Source organism: Tachypleus tridentatus, chromosome 6, assembly GCF_004210375.1.
Source record: "Tachypleus tridentatus isolate NWPU-2018 chromosome 6, ASM421037v1, whole genome shotgun sequence".
Taxonomy (NCBI): Eukaryota; Metazoa; Arthropoda; class Merostomata; order Xiphosura; family Limulidae; genus Tachypleus; species Tachypleus tridentatus.
The window spans coordinates 136,792,197-136,818,657 of NC_134830.1; the positions used below are offsets into that span (position 1 = coordinate 136,792,197).

Sequence of the window (26,461 nt, forward strand, 5' to 3'; positions counted from 1 at the left end):
TTTTGAGTGTTTCACTAATAATGCCTTGTTAAGATATTATTATACTGTCATGGGTCCGATCTTACCTGTCATCAGTGTTACTGTCCATTAATAGTTCTTCAAAGAAGTCACTGATACATAGTCTTACCATTACACAGCTATTGAAAACCAACTGTGCTATCCAATAAGACAATGCAGTGAGCTGTATTTTATGTCAGTGAGTCTCATATATTAAGAGATGGCAAAATATTGTTGAAAGTTTTGTAGTACTGATACACAAGTTGGACTAGCCAGGCTGTTTGATTTTAATTGGTTCTTACCTATGTCTTTAGCACCAGAAATATGTAAAATCTTAACTTGATTGATATGGTTGGTGTAAACTAGTTTCTTATTTGGTTCTTACCAATGTCTTAAGCACTAAAAATATGTAGAACTCTAAAATGGTTTGATATGGTTTATATAACTAGTTTTTTATTGGTTATTAACAGTGTTTTAAGCACCAGAAATGTGTAGAATATTAACTTGATATAAATAGTTCTTATAAACTAGTTTTGGTACATAAGAGTTTATGAAAAGACATTTATTAAACTCAAGATATTAAGTAGATAAAATCTTCTTTTGTGCCAGGTGTTCTTTTTTTTTCTGGATTTTAAATATTTTGTGGCTTTCTATCTCAAAAGCAAGGTGGGTTGAATGTCTTCCAGTACTCTGCAGTACTGTACAGTTATAGCCAGTTATATAGTTTTTAAGCTATTTATTAAAAAACAAAATCACTAAATGTACAGCTCTCTTTTATGGAGGTTTTGTAAAATCAAAACAAAAGCAAGTACTCTGTAATGTTATTGAACATGGTATTAGGTTAGTGGTGAAATTGCCCTATGTGTAAGCCCTTGTTATCAAGGATACATCCAACCTTGTTATAGCGTTGATCATGAAGTTTCTGGTTCATAGGTTTAATTCTTTTTTCAATTTGTTATATATGGCATATTCCCACCAAAACAAATTTTTGAAAAGAATATTAAGTTAAAATGAATAACATTTTGTTGAATGAATGCACATAAAACAGGATAAACTAGGCATTATTATTGTTCTCAAACAGCTGTTATTACAATTGCTCAGATTATATCACATGGATCGTAAATTTTCATTATGGTGTCAAATATATTTGGTCATAAATATCAATTAGCTTCTTACAAAGTAGAGGCTTTTGTTGGATTCTTCCAACAAAGATGGCCAAGTTAGTCTTAAAGTGCTAACATCAGCAATAAGACTTCCAGCTTCTCAGTCAGATCTTTAGGTTGCAAGGTGGTGCTCTGGTTTGTTTTTAACAAGATGTATATATATCTGTCTTTGACTTTTCATTTCCTGCAAGGATGAATTAGTATGTTTTTCTATATATTTTATGTTGTGAGTAAATTTGTGTACTAGCTATGTCGTTGGAGGTTTTCCTAGAGATTTCAGCATTAACTTGTGACATCCTTTGTCATATAGTGATGCAGTATTTTGATAAGTATCAGTTGGTGTGTCAAGCTTAACTTGTTAAGAATTGTTTTTAGGTTTGGGTAACATCTCCAAGCACATCTTACATTGATTCTGTGATAGTTCTTATAACAAGGCATACCTGATGAGGAATGGAGTAATAGAATGTTAAGAAAATAACTAAAATGTATAATGAGGATTTATTCAAAACTGTTTTAGCTTCTTGATTTTCCAATATTATGTTTCAAAAGTAAGATTTGGAAAGCTTATACTAACTTAATCTCGAAAGCATGAACAGGCAGAATCCACAAACATCTACCAAACTAATAAGTTTTTTGGTTAAATAAAAGTTTAAGTTACTTATAAGTACCAGTAAATCAGATAATAATAATAAAATATTTTTACTTAAAGGAATTCTAAAGTAAGTTGTTTGTAACCCTTCATAATTGTTATTTATAAATTGATAAATTTAAGTCATTGGATATTTATATAAGGTGTTTGATGGTCATTATTATAATTGCTTTAAAGGAGGAATTTTCATATTTGATAGCAGTAAAGGTTACACTAGAATGGAAGTAATTAATATATGTGAATTATGGTGTTTTTTCATAAAGTTAGGGGTTTCTCTAATTTTGTAATTAGTTACTATAGTTGATAATCTTTCAAGTTTAAAAATCTGATGCTAATTTTAAAGTTTGTTTTTGTTCTTAATATTATACAGATGATATAATATTCAATTTTGAGGCTGAATAACATAAAAATAATACTAACACTCTGCCCACACTAATTGAGGCTTAGTGGACATCATGCTGGACTTTGGATCTGTTGTTTTGTGGGTCACATCCTGTTACTGAAAAAAACAAAAACCTGTTGTATACTTTTGAGATGTGGATACATTATATAATTGATTTCTAAATCTTATTGTTTGTTCAGTCATTGAGTGTTCTTTATCAGCTATATTCTCTGTAATCTGTTGCTTCAAAATTAAGGTTACAAAAGTTTACTCACGTTTCAGTTGAATTTATACAACCATTAGGTTTATACTGGAATGTCTTTCAGTCGAGATTATACAATTAAACTTTTTGTTTTTGAGACTGAACTAGAAAGTACTAATAAATATTGTGTTTAGTTTGAGATTATATTTTATCAAATTAGTTAAATATCATGGTCTGTCATGGTGGCTCATGTTTAGCTTCAACAGTGTTGTTTTTTTTAATTTGTCATATTGTCTGAAAAAGGTTTTTCAAAATATATACACATTCCCTAATCATAAACCACACAAGTAGTTAAACATTTCTTGCTTTTTTACCCAGTTTTATTATATTCCAAGTAACAGTAATAAATGTTACAATAATTACACAGAGCAATGTAACTACAATATAAGAAAAATGTGCACATATTTTGTCACTAATTTTCATGGGATTTGATAATCCCCTAATAACAATGCTGATATAGTAGACAAAGTGATTCTAGTATGTTTGTAATAATACATTACTTTAATCAAAATTATTAAGCCTAATACAATGTTTGCTTCTTACTGGAACAAGGAATCTTCAAGATACATCTTCATAAATGTGTGTCGTGAACATCAAGTTTCATTTCACTTGCATGCATCTAAATAGTTACAGTGTATGGTTGTAATAGCTCTGTGACACCTGACTAAATACCTTTCTAGAAATTGCTCATAATTTTGGTGATGAAAATTTCTGTGGGTAAAGACAGAGGTTGAATCTAGACTTACTGGCTTTTGATATCTTTAGGCCATGTCTGATCACCCCCTTAAGCATAATGCATGTAACATTTATCTTATATTCTCTGATGGTCTTCAAGTATTTTAAGCCTCACTTCATGTGATTTTACAGAGTTGTATCACATTATTCCAGCTTACCGAGGATGTTTTCAGGCTACAACTTGAAATATTGCAATTCTGAAATGTTTTTATTAAATACAACAGAATTTTGACTTGTGATATTTAATTTCATAATATCAATTCATTTTTTACACTAAAATAAAAGGAGTTTTAAGATTACAGAAATTACCCTAAATCATTGTTTATGTTACTTGTGTATGTGAAACTGCCGCAGAACTTTAATAAAATTTGTAAATAGTTTTTTTTATCTTGTTTAAAGTTAAAAAATTTATCGTTTTTAATATTAGTCATACTGTGTCTTAAGGTGCATGTTATGAACTACAAGAATGGTTCTTTTGTTGACTGTCAAGTTGGGTTCGACACTCAACAGCTCATGACGGTGCTATTTCTTAACAGATCTGCACTGTATTCACAGTGCATGGAACCTGTGGTGATAATGGGTCTTTGTTATAATTGGCTGTGATGGGACAGTGATACAGAGAATAATTTGTGAATGTATACTTGAGTGAAATGGTGTTTAGTGCTTGTCGTTTGTTATAAAAGTTTACAGCAATTGTTATGTACTTTCTTGTGATCTTTTAACATTTGTTAATTTTATCAGCCATTATTCAAAGGATTCAGACTGAATGTGTTAGTTTCATACCTTAGCAGAAATTGCTCTGTAGAATGCCTGAACCAAGAGCTTGGATAGTTAATTTCTATACATTCAAGTTTTTATCTTGATAAGTTGGTCTAAAATAATCTGAGTGTTTGTTTTTAATCTTCTAATTGGTGCAGGTCACTTGGGTTGTGTTTTGAATGCAGTAAGTCAGACAGATGCCATCAAACCAAGGTTTTAAACAGAATGATCTAGTAAGACTTGTTAATTGTCTTTCTTTTCATGATTATATATGTTTTCTGAGAGTAATTCAATGTGATGCATAAGTAGATCTTATATATAGATCTTACTGTGAGACATGAAAGTCAATGTAAGTATGGCTGCTAGCAGAATTGAAAATATATTTGTAGCAGAAACTGTGCTTCAGCGTTAATGTGGATAGAAGTGGTATTAGTGTTTTAAAGAAGAATGAACTGTTTTATTATTAAAAGTGTTGATTTACATGTACATAATATTACATAGCTTTTGTATACTATATGTAGCCCTGTGTGTATATAATGAATGAACTAAGATCTGCTAGTGACTGCTTGTTTATAAGTTTGTAACTTGTAAAAGGCAGTCCACAGAATGTGGATATTGTCTTGTTTTTTGAAGATTTATAGTTACTAATGTATTGGGATTGGAGATGGCTTCAAGTTCACAGTTTCTCTGCAGCATGTGCCTATGAAAATGTTACAGACCTTCGTAGTAAAGTATTCATGTTTAGTCTAGTGGCAGCACAGTACTAAAGACGTCTTAGTGAGCATTATGTATGTTTTATTTTGTATTTCATTTTGGTTTACTAAATGTACAATGTTACAAATATTTTCACACATGTTATACTTATCTGATATAAATATATATATATATATACGTGATCCTGTGTTGATTGTTTTGTTGATGTATTGACAGGAAAATAATAATCCTGCATAGCTATTGAATTTTATTGTTTAATTAATATTTTTGTTGCCACTAAGAGTAGGAGCTAAAGGGTTCCTACAGTAGGCTTAGCTCATAGTCTGTTTTGTTATGCTTATACAGTTGCTGTCTATTGTGTAATAGCAAAGCTTTGAACCAAATTCATTTGATATTTTGTTGTTGGTAGCTTGCAGAACCCTTGACAGTCTCTTCATGTAACTAAGATTAAACTTCTGAGAAGAAACTTTGTTTATTTTTCACTTATTGAAATCAAGGTAGTACATATGATGTTACAATGTGAACAAACATACAACTTGTAAACATTTTTTTTTGCACACCAGTATGTTTATGTAAAAAAAATGTCTTAACTTTGAAATACTGTGTATTTTGCACAGCTGATAATTAAACAAAGTGTCAAATCTGTTCTACAAGCGTATTAATTTTCAAATTTTAATGAGTATGCGTACAGTATATTTGGTGAAATAAGTTATATTTGTTGCATTACTGAAAATTTCTTTTTATTTTCACAGCTTCTAAAATGTATTCTGTGAAATTTTAAAAGTAGAAATACATTGTTGGTCCATTTACATTTGGGAGAACAAAAGGTGTAATGAAAGTAGGGGCTTTCTTATGATGATAATATATTAACAGTACAACACTTTTGCTTTTAATTATACATAATTATGAACATTGAAAGTTTTTCTTAATTGTAAAAAACAAGTTAATATATCTTTGTAAAAAACATTCTTATTTTTAGTTAGTGTTTTAGATGTCTTTATTCTATGAGAAATGTGTTTTATTCTTTATATATTTTTATTTATTGCTTCTTCAAATGGTTTATATTCACAACCACTTACCACAATGTCACTGCAAAATTAAACATAATAAATTTTCTTGTTTTTTTTGCAAAATTTGTTCCTGTTAAAAAAAATAATTAAAAATAGAACTTAAAGAACAAACACTCGGAGGTTTATATGATTGTATGTGTTATCTATCAGTCATTATTATTATTTTTTTTTGTTGATATCTTTATAAGCTAATATTGTATAAACCTAACATTTGGTGTGCAGAGTAAATATTTTCATTTTACAGTGATTTTGTGCTAGCAGTTGTTCCAGAAACAAATAGGACTTTAAATATTCTATGTATTATTTTTTATTGGTCTATATTTTTATTTATTTAGTACCAGATGTTTTCAACAGATATGACTATGATTTTTATTTCTCCAAATGTTCAAAGTCACCCACATTTCATATATGTTCATTAATTTGCATTATACAAATATCCCTTTACTATTTTACTGTTCTTTAAAAAAATGTTCATTCATGATGAAAAGTTAGAAGTAAAACCTTTTTGCTTTTGTAAAATGAGTTTAAGAATTAAGTTTCCAATAAATGGAAAAAGTTGTGATATAATAAAGGCCAAATTGTGCAGACAGTTGTGTAGTTTTAAGTCATACAGATGAGTGAATGAGTGATGCTCAAAGGAGTACATAAGTTTAGGTGTAAGATTGGTATAACAGTACTTATCCTATAAGTTCTTTAGGGCATATACATATTTATATACACACATACTGTTTACATGAAATATCTTATAAAATTATAGTAATATGTATTGTTATTGACTTTTTGTTTTTTTCTAAAACTGTATTTACTATAAGTAATACCACTTGCTCTTTTATTTACTAATTTTATGTGATGAGAAATGTTTACAGAATTCAACATGAAGTTGTGTTACTCTCTTTGCTGTAAAAAAAACAAAAAAAAAAACCAAGGTCCTAAGTTGTCCAAATTATGTTGTCATATGTAGTCTAGCTTTGAAGTTGTGATTTCATGTAAACCTATGAACCATTCTCGGTATACAAAGATATATCTAACTTGTAACAGTTAATATGACTTATGATAACTTAAGTTGCTTTATTTTCATGTATTGCAAAAAAGAAGAGAATTATCTTCTGGTGTGAAAAGGCAAGTATAAAAATCAGTTTGTGTTTTATTTTTGGACTTATGAAATACTTGCTGGATTGTGTGTTTGTTTTCAGGTTTTTTACTTTTGATTTACTGGCATTAAAATCATCTTAGTTTTCAAAGTACATGTGAAATAAACACATTTGATTAAAAGAACAACTTAATTATATGCAACAGATATTTAAATATAACACAGTCTTCAGTCTCAAAATACAATAAATAATTTTACTTAATAAAGAACAATTACCGTTAGAGTGGAAACACTCTCTTTCACTCTACATGTCTCACAGTATTTTATTAAGTAAAATATTTTATTGTATTTCGTGTCAGAAGACTGTGTTATTTTTAAATATTTGTTATGTATTGTTACGTTGTTTTTCTTTCTCTAAAAGGATGTTATTGAAAACTTACACAAGTGTTGTCTAAATTTTGAGCTATATAAAAAAAAGTCATACTAGTTTTAAGAAATGAACAGTTTGCGTATAAACTGTTATTCTGTATGTACTACAAAGTACGTGTACTCATGTTATTTGTTTTAAAATGTCAAATGTTTTTAAGACCTGTTTTCGAAGAGCAGCATGTAGAAATTACACATTTGTTTTTCTTTGGTTACATATACATGAATGCTTTAAGCCCTGATTTTGGAAATGTTCCTTGATTATGTACACAATTTATGTGCTATTTTTTTAATCTCATAAATGTTTCATAATTTAGTGATTAAGAATTGCATTTTAAGTATTTGAAACATTACACTTTTTGTGTTTTAAGTTTATAACTATTTTAAAATGAACAAACTTCTCTCTCAGTGAGGGTTCTTTTGTTTTTAATCCTATTTTAAAAACAAAATGCCATAATAGAGATTTCTGGTTTACATTCTACCATCATGTAGTGTTTGATCAATATTGTTGGTTCTTGTTCCATATTGTTGGAGTTTGAGCTCTGCAGCAGAAATAAAGCTTCTGCCTTGGCAGATACCCGAGTATTGTTTTATGATCTTTCAAATCAAACTTCTTTCAAATGCTACATCATGATAAACATGTTATTACCTTTTGCAATGAATCTGGATACAGTTTAAATTATGTGAATTTTAAATGCACAAAAAATATGTTCTACATTTTAGAATTATGAGAGACACAAGAAAGTAAACTTGTAGATTACTGTAAGTTTTTCTATATTGAAAACTTGTGAGGTCATCATGAAAAGTATAGTTAGTTTCTGTACCTTTTTGTAATTGTAATTAGTCACTCCAATATATGATATATCTCTTTTGTGTTAAGGAATGTCTACATATCCATACACCAAGATTATTCAACCACTCAGTTTGTCTCATGGATTTAGGAAGTGTAATGCTTATGTATTTTAAAATATTTCAAAACATAGATCAGAAACTTTATTATTAAACAGTATGTACTTCTCTTTCTAATTCTGTAATTATAGGTATGTAAATAAAAGAATGAATAAAATACAGATTAAAAACATTTGCTAAAACAGCAGATACCAGTAAAAATATTTAGTATATAAAACTCTATAAAATACAAAACTTCAAATAATTCAAAAGTGATGAAACGTATGGGATATAATAGCAGGCCAAACAATGACTGTGGGTGATTAAACATGACAAAGTAGTTGGAAAATAAAGTAGTAATTTTCTGTTAATATTCTTTCACTAAGTCTCTAGAACAAAATACTGTTGTTAAAATTAGAGAGACTTAAAGAAACTATAAAAACTTTGTGTCACTTACCCCCACACATGTTCATAATTATTCTCTTTTAGGATTTATTTTTTATTTATCAAAAATAATATGTGAAAATCTAACCTCTGATAAACAAGAAACAAATTTTCCTGATTCTTCAATTTGTTATATCTTCAGAAATAAAATTATAAAGTGTTACAACTGTAAAATATAAATATTTTTTAAAATCAGTTTAATAAATGTAGGGAAGGACTTAAAATTGCTCCTTATAACATAGTTGCATTAAGAATTAAAGGATGTGAACTCTCTTTGCCTACATTTGTACCCCTGTGGGATGATGGTGAGTCTAACAACTTATAATACTAAAATCCATGGTTCAATTATCCAAATTGGCTTTGCTCTAAAACATTTACATAAACTTGAATTGAACTTAGTGTTATCATATTGGTCAAATATATAAGTGACACAATTTTTTTGCTTCCCAGAGTTACAGCTGTATGTCTGCAGACTTGTACTGCTAAAAACCAGTTTCAATACCTTTGTTGGCCAGAGCACAGATAGCCCTTTGTGTAGCCTTATTTTGATAACAAACAAACAACAACACAGTTTTCTTATTGAGCAGAGCAAACTATTTTTCATATATTTAAGTACATTTATGGACTTTGACTTAAGACACTTGTACTCTGATGCTTTTCTGGTTATGCAGTTTTTTTTTCAAAGGGCTACACACAGATGTTATTTCAGAAATTGTTATGAGGAATTTATCAATATTTAAATATGCTTTCTTTTGAATATTTCCTCTAGGTATTACTTGACCTATCAGTGTAAAATATCAGCATTTTCACAATGTGCTCAGTTGTACATAAATCTTTCCATGAGAAGGCACATGTGATATCATTGGTAACTCAGCACAATAGGTAACTAGGCCAAAAAGAAATTTAGCTATTTCTTTAACCCTCATACTATAATTAAAATTACATACAACTGTGTGCATGAATATTTTTATATTGAAGAAAGAGATGGAAAATACACATACGTGCATACTACAATATTAAATTTCTCCATGAGGTGAGGTCTCAGTTCTGAATTCCACTACAAAAGTTTTCATTCTATTTATGATCACTATATTGATAAACACATTGTGAATTTGTATGGTACCATTATTATGTGCTTCGAGATTTGGGTGGATCTCCCTTCCCTTCTGCTCGTATTACACGTGTCTATATGTATGTGTGTATGTATATATATAATTTTTACATCAAGACATTGTTTTACAATTATCAGTATTGTAATATACCTCTATAAGTTACCCTAACCATTTGTTTGAACTTTAACAGATAAGGGATTGAAACTATTTAAATATAATAGGTATCTTATAAGATAATACAAAATCATAATCACAAAGTAACGGTGTGCAGGGTTGTGCACATTGTATTAGAACAATTTTGAATGTCCAAATAGTCCTAGTAAAATGTAATGTATCAGAACTAATGCCCTTCCTACCAAAACTACATTTTGACATTATATTAGTTCATCTTATTTTTTGTTTTGTTTCTACTAATTTTCTGTGTATGTATCTCAAGTAATTACCTTCGACTAATATTTTTTCAATGTATAGATAAATACAGTAATTTTTATGTATTTTGTTTATACCCACCCTATGAGAGTGGATCAATAAACAAGAACAAAACATTTTGATGTTACTAGGTCTTCTGTAGGTAGTGTGATGTTCGCCAAATATTTATAATTTTTGGGAAGGATATAACATCCCTTTTTAATGCAAAAGATTTGTACGTTTAGTAATTTGTAATGACAAGAAACCCACTTGAAGTAAAGATGTATCACAGGACGGCTGGTATGGGTGTTAACACTTTTACAAAACGTTCTCTGCTTTATTTTGGTAAAAGTGTTAATACTCATACCAGCTGTCCTGAGATACATTTGTACGTTTAGATTCTAGAGATATTTTTAGACTGGATATTTACAATTTCCAAGAGGGGGCCATTCCTTGTTTTTTTAAAGCAATTGAAAAACAAAATTAAGTATTATAGGACCATCCAGAAAGAGATTTGCAACAAGTTGTACTTCAACTAGTAAGACTTCTTTTAATAGGTGATAATCCACGAGGTGATCAGTGGCAAAAACCATCCAAGTGTCCCAAGCAACATGATCAAGAAGTTAGAAATGAAGTCAAGAACGTAAGGGTTCAATAAGATAACCCTCCCAATAATACCTTGAAGAGCAGTAAAATGAAATGAACATCCATACTATACAATACACAAATATACCAGTAAACAAGTTACCTATGGATTTCTGTGTGATCAGAATGTTGAAACGAGTGCCGGAAAATTTGTTCACATACACTATTTGGTTTATGGAAAACTATAAGGGAGAAATGGCGTGTTTTGGACATAACAGCCTTACCGTATAGTATTTATAAAAAAAGGAAAATATGTTCCAGGAAAATTGTCAAGATGCACCGTTATCAGTTAATGCTTGACAAGACATAGCGTCATGGACCATGTAATGTCATGGTGCTCCAAAATAATTTTAGTGTAAGTTATACAGCCCACTGTATTCTAACGAGTTTAATCGAATTGGTTTGCTATATTTATAAACGCAATCAAGCTATTTTTGCGTACTATTTCACAGTAATAAATAGATAAAACTGTATTTTGGAATAAAAATATCATTTTTATATTTTGTGCAATATTCAATCAAAATCGATAACAAATTGAAGTCTCAATGAAAAATTTAGGTACACCTGATAAAGTAATATTAATAAATTACGTTTTTGCGTAATTACATTTAATACTTAAATTACAGACTATTATTTGTAGTGTTTTACGAGCAGTGTGATCCGTATATTCCATCACATTAAACATTTATGTATTTATGAAACAAAGTAGAAAAGTAGTCAAATTTTTTCATTTTCTCTGAGGACTCGTAACTCTTGAAACTGGGTTTCGATATTCATGGTTGGCCCAGCATTGATAGCCATTGTGTAACTTTGCGCTTAAGAACAGTTCTGTTAGTTAAAAATTCATTTGGATATTATCCTATTATAATTCGACATTGTGCAGCAATCTATCTTTTTTTATATATATACTATATTCTTGTTTGTAAATGTTTTCGTAAAGTAACCTGAATTTCACATACTTTTCTTTGTTTTTACCGTTATGATATCACCCATTAAATTATATTGCATATTCAACAGTAAGTACTTAATAATAAAATTAAAGTTATTCACGGATGTCAGGACTATTTTTAAAATCTTATTTAGTTAAAAAATATCTATTAAGCATAGTTGAGTTTGGAATATGGAATACTCAAGTTAAGGCCTTTGATTAAAACTTTAAAAATTGTGATTTTATTTTTTTTTTCTCTATGTTTTAGTTCTGATAATGTTATATTTAATTTGGGTCATCTTCAACTTCAGTTTAGCATTCCTACTTTCAAACCCGTTCTGTTTTATAATAAATTATACTGAACATAAATACCACCTGGCGACTCAGGGCTTGTAAAACTAAAATTTGGGTTTTGATATCAGTTGTGGGCGAAGCACAAACTTTATTGTGCAGTTTTGCCTTTAACAACAATAAAACGAACTAATATATTTAAATATGTATTTATTTTATGTTCAGGCGTTCATTGTTGGTTATGCGTGTTATAGATACTTCGAAAAACCACTAGCAATATTCGGATAGTAATCTATTGCTCACTGTGTCACCCTCAATAATAATTAAAGTATGTTAAGTATAGATGGCAGCACTTTTGTGGCACAATCATTTTTAGCAGATCTAAAACGCATTGGTGTTGGAATTATATTATTGATATACTTAAAATAAATTTTTAAAAAATTAACTATGATTTTTTTCTTCGCCAAGTTAATGGAACAGAATTATGGCACGTAAACTCTCGGAAAATAACTTGGAAATTATTTCCCCTAAAATGATCTAGTATGTATAAAGGAATTATAGACAATATACACTATTATTTGCTAAGTTAAAAGAGCGCAGACAGTTTACTGTGTAACTTTGCACTGAAACAAACAATGAAGGCAAATCACCTACAAAGTTATTAAACAATCATCTTCTTACTATAATGGACGTAACGTTTATGTTAGTATCTGTGTATGTAACCAAAACTCCAATGTCATCTGTTGAATAGCATCACAAACAAAATTCAATAAAATTTTCCCACTTTGGATATTCCAAATTCAGACAAAAAAGTAAGTGTGGTAAGTGCGATAACCATTTCTTTATATAAAAGTACTTTCTCACAACAATAACACGGCGTTCACTAGGACTATACGTGAGGGTTTGATTACATCTTTATTTATATTATTTTTAAATGTAGTACTGAAACTCTGGAGCTTTTCTTAGAAAGAAGATTTTTAGTCTTTCAATAAATGGTGTAGCTTTTAATGTATAAAATTTATAGTTTCTATCAGTAAAATTTATAACAGTTTTGAGTTTTGTACATTGAATCATTTCGATGCAATGAGTTGCGTATGACCAAAGAACACAATCTGAACACTTCATTGTGCAGTATTTTTCAGAAAAAAAAACATTCTTTAGTAACGGTTTTAGTTTTTACTTAAATTTTTGTCAGTTTGTTTGTTTTTGAATTTCGCGCAAAGCTACACGAGGGCTATCTGCGCTAGCTATCCTTAAGTTAGAAATGTAAGACTAGAAAGAAGGCAGCTAGTCTCCACTAACTACCGCCAATTAAGTGCCTTAATATGTCCAATAGTTTATATATTTACCTACATCTCATATTATTCTGTATTTATTCGCCTTACACCAAGTGTACTTATATCAATATTTCTCAGTTTATGGAAATTCTAGGAACATATGATTAAAAACAAAGAAAAAGGTCGAACGTTGTTCCCTGCTTTACTAGTAAAAGTGTTAATACCCCTACCAGCCATCCTGAGACATATTTTTGCTTCAAGCGGGTTTCTCATCATCACGAAAAACAAAGAAGATTATATGATATATCAACCACACTACATTTGCTATACCTAGTACTTTCGATTATTACCACCTTTTTTTTTAGGGCAGACTGTGGTACAACTAAAATAGGGGTGTTTCTGTTTGAATTTCGTGCAAAATACTCGAGAGCTATCTGCACTAGCCGTCCATAATTTAGCGTTAGAAGCTAGTCAACACCATTTACTGTCAACTGTTGGGCTATTTTTTTTACCACCGAATAGTGCGATTGACCGTCACATTATAGCACTCCCTGTTGAAATGGTGAGCCTGTTTGGTGCGATGGGGATTCGAACCCGGGCCCCTCAGATTACGAGGTTGAGGTGCCTTAATCACCTCGCCACGTCTGGCTACGAATGTTTGTATACAACTGTCAAAGAGTGAATCAGATTAAGCAAGTAAATGTTAATTATCAACAATTTTATTTAACTTAGTTGCAAATAATTTTTTTATTTTATTGGTTTAGTTGTTTTAAAGTTAATGGAGAAACATGGTGTTTTGTTATTTTCTCTGTTCACTTAATTATAAAATCGATTTTTTACATTTTTAGTGTTATTACTATTGACGATTTTTGAACTATGATGAGGGCGCTATATTATATGCTGGTTTCTAAGAGACCCTAGATCTCTACTGGCTCTGTCTTTTGAGTGAATCTCATTACATTGGATAAAATGTGTGAAAGATTAGTTTGACCATAATGTTTTACGTAGGCTTAGGGAAAGGACTGTATGGTAGCAAGAGCGCTGAATTTAAGGTACTATGAAAAATAGACATGCAACGTAAAATGTATTGCCATTTTGTTTCGGTGAATAGTCTTGAGCCCAGCCTGACATTTTTTTCCTTGTTTGGGTGAATTTACAGTTACAGTTTATTTAGTCGAAGCAAGATTCAAAGTAGGCTGGAACTTGTAACTAGAACGTTAGTTTATTAAAGTTGGGTCAATTATAGTTATTACCATGCACTAGTAATGTTTATGAGCGGGTTTATCTCACTTTATTTGTAAGTTATAGTAATTACTACTACTATTAGTGTTAGTAGTATTACTGCTTATAGGTTCTAGTATAAACGATCATTGTTTTGGTGATTGAAGTAGGACATTTTCATCCGTAGTGTTTTTGGTGAGACGTACGACAGATCAGTCTCAACATTAACTAATATTTAAACGTGCAGTTAGTGTTAGATTTATCCGGTCAAGATGGCGGATTTGGAAGCCGTGTTAGCTGATGTTAGTTATCTTATGGCTATGGAGAAAAGTAAATCAACTCCAGCTGCAAGAGCTAGTAAAAAAATAATTCTTCCAGACCCAAGGTAGGTGAAGTAATTATTGTGTTTATGTACGGTTCCTTTATGAGGTTTGAGTATAAACTGGAAATCTGTTTACTGTTAAACCTAACGTCAAAGTTGAATTAGTGTTAATTAATTAAGGCCAGTGTATATGGCCTAGTTCTGTTTTGGGGCGAAAGTTGAAGCTTCTGTATCACGTATTTTATTTATATAGACATAAAAATATAGTTTAAACTAAATAACAAAAGTAGGAAGTATTACAGATGAGAAGTGTTAAATATATTGAAATCTTGTTTAGCTTATCATGTTAATTAACAATCAGTTTGGTATGTTATTAAATATTAGTAAAATATATGTATTGCTTAAACTTTGCATAAATATTTAAATTCATGAGCTACCCCACTACATTGTTATTTATTCTAAAGTAATATATTATAGTCTGATAGATAACACATTTTAATTTGGATATGTATCTCGAAGTTGTACTTTACAGTGAAACATTGTTTCGAATGCATTGTGTAATAAATTCACTGACTGATAAATATAGTAATAATAAGTATTTCAATATTTATTACATTTATTTATTATTTAGGAACTTGCTGATTTCCCCATTTAGTTTTGTAAAGTGCTGATCTCCAGTGTTGCCCAATGCAATTCATTTCATACATAGTCATATGTTAAATAAAATAGTCTCATATGGAGCCAAACCTGTTTTTCTAAATCTTTAACTTTGTGTCATCTCACCCTGTTGTCTTCAGAATATAACTTGAAAAAAGTAAAAGCCTTTATACTCTCAATTTCATACAATTAAGTAAACTTTAACAAGTTTATTTCTTACACAGACATGGTACAACTTGTGCATGCTCATACAACATGCTTCTTTCTCTCTGATTTGCTTACAAATGTTTAATCTGTAGAAGATAGCCATATACTGATGGAATAAAATAAGAGTTGTAGTGAAAGACGATTTATGGAAATAGATATTTCACAGAAGTTGTCATACACACAGTAATTTAAGTTTAAATATCTAAGAAGTCATTTAATGTAAGCACCAAAAAAATCAAGTTACTTTATCAATATTTTTTATGCTTTTTCAATATTTTTAAAAGTTTCAACTAAATGTAATAATGTTTTGTTTTGTTTTCTTAACACCACTAAATGATAATACAACAGATTCTTGGTTTTATAGAGTAATCTACCAGTTTTCTTCAGAGTTGTATACTATTAAATTTACTATAGTTGTCAGGTTTACAACATACTTGAAAATATATATCAAACTTGTATGCAGATAATAAATTGTACATAATACAAAAATAAAAATCTTTGTAGTACAGGTCTTCAGTAGCATAGTGTTGGTAAGGCTGCAGTATGAAAGTCATCACTACTCCCTATCTACCTTAAAAAATTATGTTTGCAAGATTTAAATACAATTAAAGCTCTTACCCTGCCTATCATATTTGTTATATCACAGTTATAGTTGTTATATTTTGCTTTAATCCCACTTTTGAAACAAAATGTGTATGTACTGAATAAAATATTTGTCTGGTTCATTCATGTGTTGTTTTTTTCATACATGTGTGTTTTTCTGGCTTGACTCATGCTTGGGCTTAAAGATCTGTCTGTTAACTGACTTGTCTTGATATTTAAAATATCTGTCTTGCTCACCTACACTTTAACACTTTTTTTTAAAAGAAAATAAGCTTTGGGATCTTAACCTATATCCATGAGATAACTCTTTTATCCCTGTTCTCTGAACATTATTTTCCATTAAGTCATTATTCTGCCTTAGACACAGAGACCAAAACTGTAAACAGTATTCCAAGTGACGCCTAACTAATATTATATGTAAACAGATAATCACCCCTTTAGACTTCTTATGAGAATGTCTATAAATGCACCCTGAACTATCATTTACAGAACAATTTACATGTATATTTTGTTATTTAAATATTCATACCAGTGCTGCTTGGGCTTTGATATTCTAAGATTATGGGAGCGTTGCTAGCAATGTGTATATTATGTGTGTTAAATTGATTAATAGCACATATTATAATCATATTTATTGTATAGAAAGTTTTGTTTCTAAGGCATAAGTTTGAAACTGGACTTGATTTTAAAACTTAAGTTGGATTTTTTCACCATGTTGATATATTTCTATTAAACCAAGCAAAATAATTTTGTTTTTTTTCAGGGTTCATTTGTTGTATAGTAGATCATGTAATGATCTCTGAAATGCTTGGATGTGTATTACAAGTAATATGGAAATATAAACCACATAAATAAATCTTTCGATGAACAAATAAATAGTCATAGTAAACAATGATTGGGGATTTAGAGCTTCTGTATAACATGAACTTAGATTTCCATGGAAGACTTGTGTAATTTTTCTTGGTTTCTAAATAATATTTTGGGCCCAATGTTTAGGATGAAGGAGTCAGCATGTGACCCAAAATTTAGTCTCGAAATCAAAATAAATTGTTGGAGAAGCCCGCAAAATGATTGGGGATGTTAAATACGTTGATATCTTTGTTACTAAGATCTTTACACTTTTGACAAAACATTTTGTAATTACATCTTTATAGTGTAAGAAAGACTAATAATATACCATAATTACTCAGGTACTATGACTTTGTCCATAGATTTAGGTGAACATTGCATAATTTTTCTGCATCCTTGGTTTGTTGCATATGCCTTTAACATTTGAAAAAATATTTATATATATCTTTATAAGTGTTAAGGATTATAAATGTAGCTACTAAAAAGTATGGTTATTTGATTTTAATGGTTGTGTATTTCACAAAATTAATATTCGTGGTAATGACACCATAAAGCATTGAACATGTAATAGTTGGACTGTCTTGATTGTGTACCTTTTGTATTGTGAATAAGTTATGGAATAAGTTCAGTGATTTTTATTTAGACAGTGTGCATTAGGATATATTATTGACTGGCCATTCAGCTTAAGTATGTAAATATAGACTGTTGTGTACTGAAACTTAAGTGCTGTTTGGCATTTCAGTTCCAAAATTACAATTAACTGCTACCTGTTGGATTTTTGTTGTTGTATCGGTTCTCCACCCATTTAATTTAAATCGAGTAAAATAATGTTGGAGGGCTGGTGGTGCTGGGGTTAGAGACAAACTACTAGTACTAGTAGACATGATCCACAGTTGTCTTGTTTGTCTTGATATTTACACCAAAATCAACCTCACAAGCTAATTGTTTAAATTGTTTTTAATGATGGACATACCTGAGCACTTTAGAAATGCACAAACTCCTTAAAGTGCATGTTTGCTTGTGATTATTTGTGCAAAGCCACTTAGTGACTGTGCACTAACCATGTGTCTAATGAATTTTTTTTTATTTTTGTAATAAAGAAATGTGAACCATGGGTCTGTTGTCCAACACATTAACTACTGGGCTGTGTTTGGCACTTAAAGTGCTATAATGATTGATGGGAAAGAATCAGCTTGGAGTTAAGCTTAATGGTATACTTCATTAGAATTGTATATATAATTATCTTTTTTCATTAGACACTATTTTTTTTTTTAAGAAAAGCTGGGCAAAGATACATGATCTTATTAAATTTGGAAAGCAGGTTCTGTTCAGCAAATTTCAAAAAAGAAAAATTACTGATTTAATACATTGTTTCCATTTATATCTCCCTTTATTAGCTTAAATTTACTGAAAAATAGTTTTTATAATCCATAAAAATTCCTGCATGCATTGCATCAGTTTTCTTTTTCAATTCCAAAAAAGTTTAGTAAGATAAAGATATATGCATGAACATATATTTCATATCTGCCTTTAAAAAAAAAAAGTGAAAACTGACTCATACAGGCACTGCCTCTAAATATTTTATGAAATGACAGTTTGTACATTATTTGATTAAATTATTATAAACCCATTGTACAAAGTATGTATTCATGTGCCAGAAAAATGAAACCATTAGGGGCCAATAAATACTAGTTATAAATTTATGAGCATAAACTGTCTATAATGTGAAGGATTAAAGATAAATTAATCTTTGAATAATGTATTATTGTTAGGATTCAGTTGATGGGTGTTTCAATCTAACTGGAAAATCAAAGACCACTGTGTTTTGAAGCTACATTGTATGATTATCAGATAGAAAACTTCATGTTTTGAACCTGCATTGCATGTTCATCAGATCAAAAAACTTCATGCGCTTTGAACCTACTTTGAATATTTATCAGATTAAAAAATTTCATCTCGTAAAGGTAACTGTGATTGAAGAGTGTGCTGTCGAACAGGGATGAGAGCAAATGTTGAAGATTCTTCAGGTTAGCACAACTGTGTCAGATTGACAGGTAATATTAATGATGATCGTGGAACATCCATTTACACCATAGCATGCATAGCAAGCTACTAGAAAGTGAATCTTAATAATTATACTTCTTATGTAAACAAATTATCTCTGATAACAATTGAAATGCCTACTCGTGTCTAGAACATTGGGAATGGACAATTGTTCAATGGAAATATTGACAACATAAGTAGCAGTCACATTGTTAAGCACAGATATATGGTTAATATATAGTGATAAGTCAATGAAGTTGTAGACTCATTCTGCATAGTTTCCATTTTACAAGGCTCTAGAGGCAGTGTGATAATTTGGACACATTTAAGTTATATTGGTTAGATACCCTGATTCCATTGAGTGGTTATATTCATGCTTGTAAATATTTGGTTATTTTAGCTGACTAGCTGCACCCTGTAATTAGAAATGGTTACCTCCAGAAAGATAAAATTGCCAGCCATAGAGCACAACTAGTTTGTAATTGGCTCACTGAGCAGGATACAAATTTTCCAACATCCAGTCTAGTCTGCCTAGTTTCTTTTTCTGAATGTCATATAGTTTCTTTTGGATGTTTTATGACAAACTATTAAGAAACATGGTTCATTACATTCAACACCACCTAAATTGGAGATGATGTTCGTCAAGAAGTAAGCATAGCCTGAAGCAGATGTCCTTACTCAAACAGTAATTGAATCAATACCATATCAAATACAAGTGATTAGGACACATAGTGGCTTCACCAGTTAATAAGTTGAGGTTCCTAGTATTTTAACTAGTAAGTCTATTTATTATTGTTAACTGGTCTGTAATTTTGAAATAAAGTGGCCAAATTCCCATGTTTACTGACCATCCTAGTAGTACATAATGAACTTGATGTACCAAAATGGTCTAGGTAGACCCTTAACCTCTGGCTTTTAAAGGTTTATTCTCTTCCCTATAAATATCATATATTAATGTGCACATTTTTTATATATTTTTGAGGCACTTGTGAAAAAAAGTTGCTTATTTAAGTACCAGGAATATTCACCAATATCAATAATATCCCTTTATTAGCATTTTTTAAATGTTAAGTTTACTGTTAGTCTGTACATGTGATATGTAATGGACACTTTGGAATATCCAAAGTTGTGTAGTCATACCAATGGAAACAAATATATGGTTCCCTGGTTTTTCATTGGGAAAATGCACAGATATCTAATGTAATTATTTTTGTAAATAAAAGTAGTTTTTCCTGTTTTATTTCTGATTGCCTAGCTGCATACAGAACTAATTATAACATAAAGTAACTTATTTTGAATCATGAGTAATGTCAGTGGAATTTTTATGTGCTTTGTACACACACGTAAGAATCCTCAATGGTAATAGTTTATTTTTGTAATAAATTTGTAAAAGCTAATATATCCATTTGTGCTGGTAAATTATTAGTCATTAAAACTGTAGAAAATGTCTTTGAACCTACTTGTCACCTAACTTTAATGAAATTCAAAAAAATGCTTTTGAAAAGCTATTTGGAGGCTAATCCTGTAGAAGTTTTATAAATTGTAGTTTTACATGTAAAACAAAATAAAAACATATTGATGCTTGATCAAAGACATTTCTAATAACAACCAGTTTTTAACTTGTTTTATATTCACAAGCATATTTATTTTTGTAATATTCTTTTGATTATGACATAATGTTAGACTTCTTCACTCAATGTACCATAAATCACTATGCCTGTGAGTAATAAGTAACATCTGGTTTTTTGGAGTAAAAGAAATATTAGAAAGATGCCTTGAGAAACAACAAAAATATACCCAGGTGTCTCTAATTACCTGGAAAGTGTATATAAAGTTACCGTAGTCCGTACCACATTTTGAAGATGTTTAAATATTAAAACATCTGGTATGAATCAAGTTGTTTGTATTGTTTTGAAGCTAATCTTCTCCCTTTTTAGAATGTTTTTTGAAACTGGTTGTCTTAAATAACCATCTATCAAATAAACTAGTCCATGATGGGTAGTTAGGTGTTTTTTGTATTCTGGACTTTAAGTATTATGATGTCTGTGGATTATGGAGTTTCACCAGTTACCAACAGTTGCAAATATCAGTTATAGTAGTTATAGTATGTGATTTATTTTACAATAAACTAAAACTGGAAATTTAGTGAATCAGAATTGTTGTGAAAAAAATCCCTTCAGAATGTTTGTAAACAGTATAACTTTCACAATCAAAATATATGTATCTTAAAATTTCAGGTATATCTTGTTTTGTAAGCACATAATGAATACATAGTATTGTTTGGTGGAGAATTGTCTCAGATTTTGTACTAAATATCTGTTTTTCTTTATGGTCCGGCTATGTTTAACCCTTATAATTAAGCTGTATTGTGGTTTAAGATTAAATTCATGCTGTTTTAATGTAATGATAAATTATTAATATGTAAATAAATATATAGATTAAACAGATCATTAGTATTCGTCCTCATGTTTAAATGCTACAATAGAATAGTATGTATCTATATAATTGTACTGTTGTGTGTATATATATATATATATATATATCTGTTTAAAATGGTATGCAAGTCGTAACAAATAAACAAATAGTTTTTGTTGTTTTTGGCATAGTTTCACTTGCAGAAGTGATAGTTTATGGTGTCCTTTTTATTATATTAATATTCTATTTCTTGTTTTCAATGCTTAATGAACTTGTACAGACTGTTTAGGTAGATTATTTCATGATGAGCAAACTGCAGCAGACAGCAACTGTCTATTGTAAGAACACTCTTGTAATGGATGACATTTTGAAAGTCTTCTGTTGTTATGATTTCTGCAACAGGTAGTTGCTGCCCACTACAGTTTGCCTCATAATTTACATGTTCTTTTAACTTGTGTTTAGTTTGATACTAACTTAGATATGTATCTCTATACAGGAGATAGAACTAGTTGCATATACTGTGATTTCTATTGAATAATGGATTTTTTTAATCAGAATATCATAAGTTGTCTGTCCTCTGATAAATTAAGCCTCTAATTAAATTTGTCATACATGGATATCTATTTCATTCAAAGCCCCGTGTCCTTATTAAGCTCTCTTTCCCTCCATTGCATGGGTAACCTAATGTAAAGACAGTAAAGGACCATTTGGTCTTTAAAACTGTTCTAGAAAATAAAGATTTAAATTGTCTTTTACTTTCCATTCTCTCTTTGAAATGTTGAAAGAACCAGTGGAGGATCATTTCATTAGTAAATAATCTTGTTAGAAAATAAAGTTCACTTACTCAGAGTCTTTTTTATCATTTCCAAATTTTAATCTTGCTTTCTCTAATTCTGCTATCTTCAAAACATAATACACAAAGATCAGGGACCTTTATTCTGTTAATCCTCCAGATCTTGTGAATTCCAGTGAGGCCACTTCTTAAACACTTACCTTTCTTTTCTCAAGAGAAAATAGAGATATCAAAATATCCCAGTAAGTTGAGATAACCTTTTCATCCATGAAGTCATCCCAGTAGCCCTCTTTCAAACCATTTCCAATAATTCAGTACTTTCTTAGATACAGACCAAAATTGTAAAATATTCCAAGCAAGGCCCAACTAGTGATTTGTATAAGGAGTTAGTTGCCTGTTTTGACTTGTAATCATTTTCTATAAATACTTACTAAAATTATACAAACTATTCTATTAGCAAGAGTGCAACTTAGTGGATGTAGCGATCTGTTCTTCACTATGACAGCGTAATTTTCTTCTATCATAGTATTATATGTATTTAACTATGTATGTTAAATGAGTGATCCAGGCTGTAACCCAAGTGCATTACTCGAACTTAATGCAATTAAAGATTATTTAACAATTATTTATTCAACCAGTCAATTGATTCAAATCATTCTATACTATATAGTACTGCAATATGTTCAGTACATTTAGAAGTACCCACAACTGTGTTGTCTATAAACTTTACATAATTGTTAACATAAATAAGAAAAGGGAAAGGCCCAAATGCTGAACCCTGAGTCACCTCTCTAGTAAAATATTCTAGTTGGACTAGATTCCTATTTCCATCCAGCAATCGTAGATCCCAGTTTACTAGACTTGTGCCAATTCCACTGATGTAATTTTGCTTTTACTGGTGTTCTATATTGCACATTATCAGAAACTATTTTAAAAAATCTAAGTATACCAAGTATGCACAAATAACACTCAAAATCCTTGGTAAAAATTAACATTGTCAAGGGAAAATTTCCCTTCAATTAATCTGTTTGCTTTATGTTATTATATTATATTTCACGAGATAATTTTTCTCAGACTAGATTTTTTCCACCGAAAGAATTAGAATGAACTAGTCTTTAATTTTCAAGACAACTCTTATTACCCTAACCTCTTTTGAAAAATTATGTGAATTAGCAGTTCAACAATTCTTAAGCATTCTGAACCTTCTGTCTGTGACTCACCAGTAATAGAAAGAGGCTTGAACATCTTATCTTGAACCCTTTTTAAAAAATTAAACCCCTGCCAAAACATTGCTTCATCCTAGTGCTTCATCTGTTTTTAAGTTCTTTAATTTCTTTTTTACCATCAGAGGATTAACATTTACATGATTCATAACAATTCCAATATTTTCTATAGGATATGTATGGTCAGGGTTGTTGTTAACATTCCCTCTTGTGATAAAGAAAGGGAAATTAAAGTTCAGACATCTTATAATCTTTAATAATATCCTGCATTCAGCATCCTTTGGTGACACAACTCTCATAAGTATAATTTGTTTACCCTAAACGTACTTAGAAAATAAACTACTGTAGTTAAGTTTTAACATCATGACTAGCTTTTATCTTAAGCCATTTTGGTTTATTTGGAATTTCGCGCAAAACTACACGAGTGCTATCTGCACTAGCCGTCACTAATTTAGCAGTGTAAGACTAGAGGTAAGGCAGTTGGTTATCACCACCCAACGCCAACTCTAGGGCTACATTTTTGTCAACGAATATTTGGATTGATAGTAGCATTATAACGCCCCCACAGCTGAAAAAGCGAGCATGTTTGGTGTGACAGGGATTTGAACCCGCGACCCTCAGATTACGAGTCAAGTACCTTAACCACTTGATCATGCCGGGCCTTGTTTTTAGGAATACATTCGTGAATCCAAGTAAACTATGTATAATACTGACCATTTAAGGTTCTGTTATATTAATGAGCTGTTTTACATCCTACGTAGACCTGAACGCTGCATCTGAAGCGAGTGAATTACTTTACAAGTATATAGAATGTATTCTCTCTTTTTTTATGTGAAATTTCATTATACTTTTAGAATAACTATATCTATTCATTATGTCATAGATGTTGTTTTAAAATAAAACTTAGCGTGACGAACTACTACTAGACTTGAAAGTTAAGTGCCGGAGTGTTTGTGTGGTTTTAGATTATATGAACTATATATTGTTCTTTAATTACCCCAAACGCGTGCAAATGCGTTTTACTGCGTTCGTTTCAGAGTTACAACGTAAATGTACACGAGATTCAATGTGAAGCACAAGTCATATTACAAGTTCCTATTTTGTACAGTTTGTATTCTTCTTTTAATAGACCGGAAGGAAATGTTGAAACGCATAACATTCACTTCTTGATCTGGCCTTTTAACGTTAAACCTAAATCTATTAACTATCTGTAAACACCAAATCAAGTTGTGAAACAAACAAAAAAAGATACTTATGGGCAGAAAACCTTTGAGAGCCGGAGGTTATAAGTTACATGTTAGGTTAGAGATAGATGTTTGTTTGTTTTTCACATTAATTATTATACACGTTATAAGTTTGAGACGTTTTGTTTGTTTTTTCACTCAAGGCCCCACGTCGTATCTGTTTGTATGTGCACGTGGTAACGTATAACCTGTGATACGTATTAACCTTCTTTCCCAGTGTCCAAACATAAGCGTTACTCATCTGCCTTGGTTTGGTTTGTTTAGAATTTCGCGCAAAGCTACACATGGCTATCTGCGCTAGCCGTCCCTAATATAGCAATGTAAGACTAGAGGAAAGGCAGCTAGTGATCACCACCCACCACCATCTCTTTTACCAACGAATATTGGAATTGACCGTCACATTGTAACGCCCACACGGCTAAAAGGGTTAGCATGTTTGGTGTGGCGGGGATTCGAACTCGCGACCCTCGGATTACGAGTCAAATGCCTTAACCACCTGGCCATTCTGGGCCGCCATCTGACTTGGCTTCGCACGTAAAACATTCTAGGGGAAAGTATTTCAAGTTTTCTAGTTGTTGTAAAATCATGCAACTATTATATATTACACCATGTAATAAAATGTTTACTTTTCCTTGTTCCTGGACGGAAAGCGTTATTTCCCAATTGCTTATGCCTAAAGTAAATGGAAAAGACCTATTTTTTCTCTTCAAACTTTGCTTTTGTGACCTGGGAGCGTATAACGAAAACATGATAGGAGACTATATTTGGGGGCTGATACATGAAAGTGATTTACATTAAGTCGCAAATCTCGAAAATCTACTCACTTCTAAATATTTTTGTTTATTTTTGTATAACTTTAGTATAAATACATGTAAATCTTGATTCATATGTTGTTTTATTCAGACCTTGTGTAAATGAAAATGTGCAAATTTGCCCATTTTTACATAGAAAATAGGTTAATTTTTAAATTTTATTATCCGGGTTACAAAAGCAAAGTTTGAAGGGAATGATGACCATTTTCTGTACTTTTACAACATAAACAATTAAGGAATAATAACACGTACTATCCAGGAACAAAATTTGTGTTACATAGTGTTATCAGCAAAATAACGTGCTTTCTCAGACGTGCACATCTTAGGGCTGATCTTGATGTATGCTGCTTTACTTCTCCGATAGGCCCGGCATGGCCAAGAATGTTAAGGCGTGCGATTCGTAATGTGAGGGTTGCGGGTTCGCATCCCCGTCGCGCCAAACATGCTCGCCCTCCCAGCCGTGGGGGCGTTATAATGTGACGGTCAATCCCACTATTCGCTGGTAAAAGAGTAGCCCAAGAGTTGGCGGTGGGTGGTGATGACTAGCTACCTTCCCTCTAGTCTTACACTGCTAAATTAGGGACGGCTAGCACAGATAGCCCTCGAGTAGCTTTGTGCGAAATTCAAAAACAAACAAACTTTTCCGACTGTGTATCCCTTTTTAGTCTCGATAAATTCGAAAAGGAAACAAATTGAATAAACTATACTTTCATTTGTGTGAAATGTTTTCTTTTCTGTCAGTCAGCCCAGTAAAATGAAATCAATGGATGTCAGAGAAGACCCCAACACTTACATACTCCTGAAACGATGTGGATGTCAAGGCGATCGACTC

General features: G+C 30.7%; 1 protein-coding gene and 1 long non-coding RNA gene across 2 annotated transcripts in view; one reads left to right on the forward strand and one right to left on the reverse strand.

Moving 5' to 3' along the window:
* Window positions 1–1,479: 1,479 nt before the first annotated feature.
* LOC143253778 (uncharacterized) lies at window positions 1,480–10,953 on the reverse strand. The gene is made up of 3 exons (XR_013029844.1): window positions 10,848–10,953; window positions 2,230–2,308; window positions 1,480–1,600 (listed from the first exon to the last, which is right to left on the reverse strand). It is a non-coding gene; the product is annotated as an uncharacterized LOC143253778 (long non-coding RNA).
* Window positions 10,954–14,133: 3,180 nt separating this feature from the next.
* LOC143253780 (G protein-coupled receptor kinase 1-like) overlaps window positions 14,134–26,461 on the forward strand; it is a 93,126-nt gene continuing 80,798 nt past the window's right edge. The window contains exon 1 of the mRNA XM_076508137.1: window positions 14,134–14,846. Within this exon, the coding sequence (XP_076364252.1) occupies window positions 14,734–14,846 (113 nt within the window). The 5' untranslated portion in view covers window positions 14,134–14,733. The remainder of the gene's footprint in view (window positions 14,847–26,461) is intronic.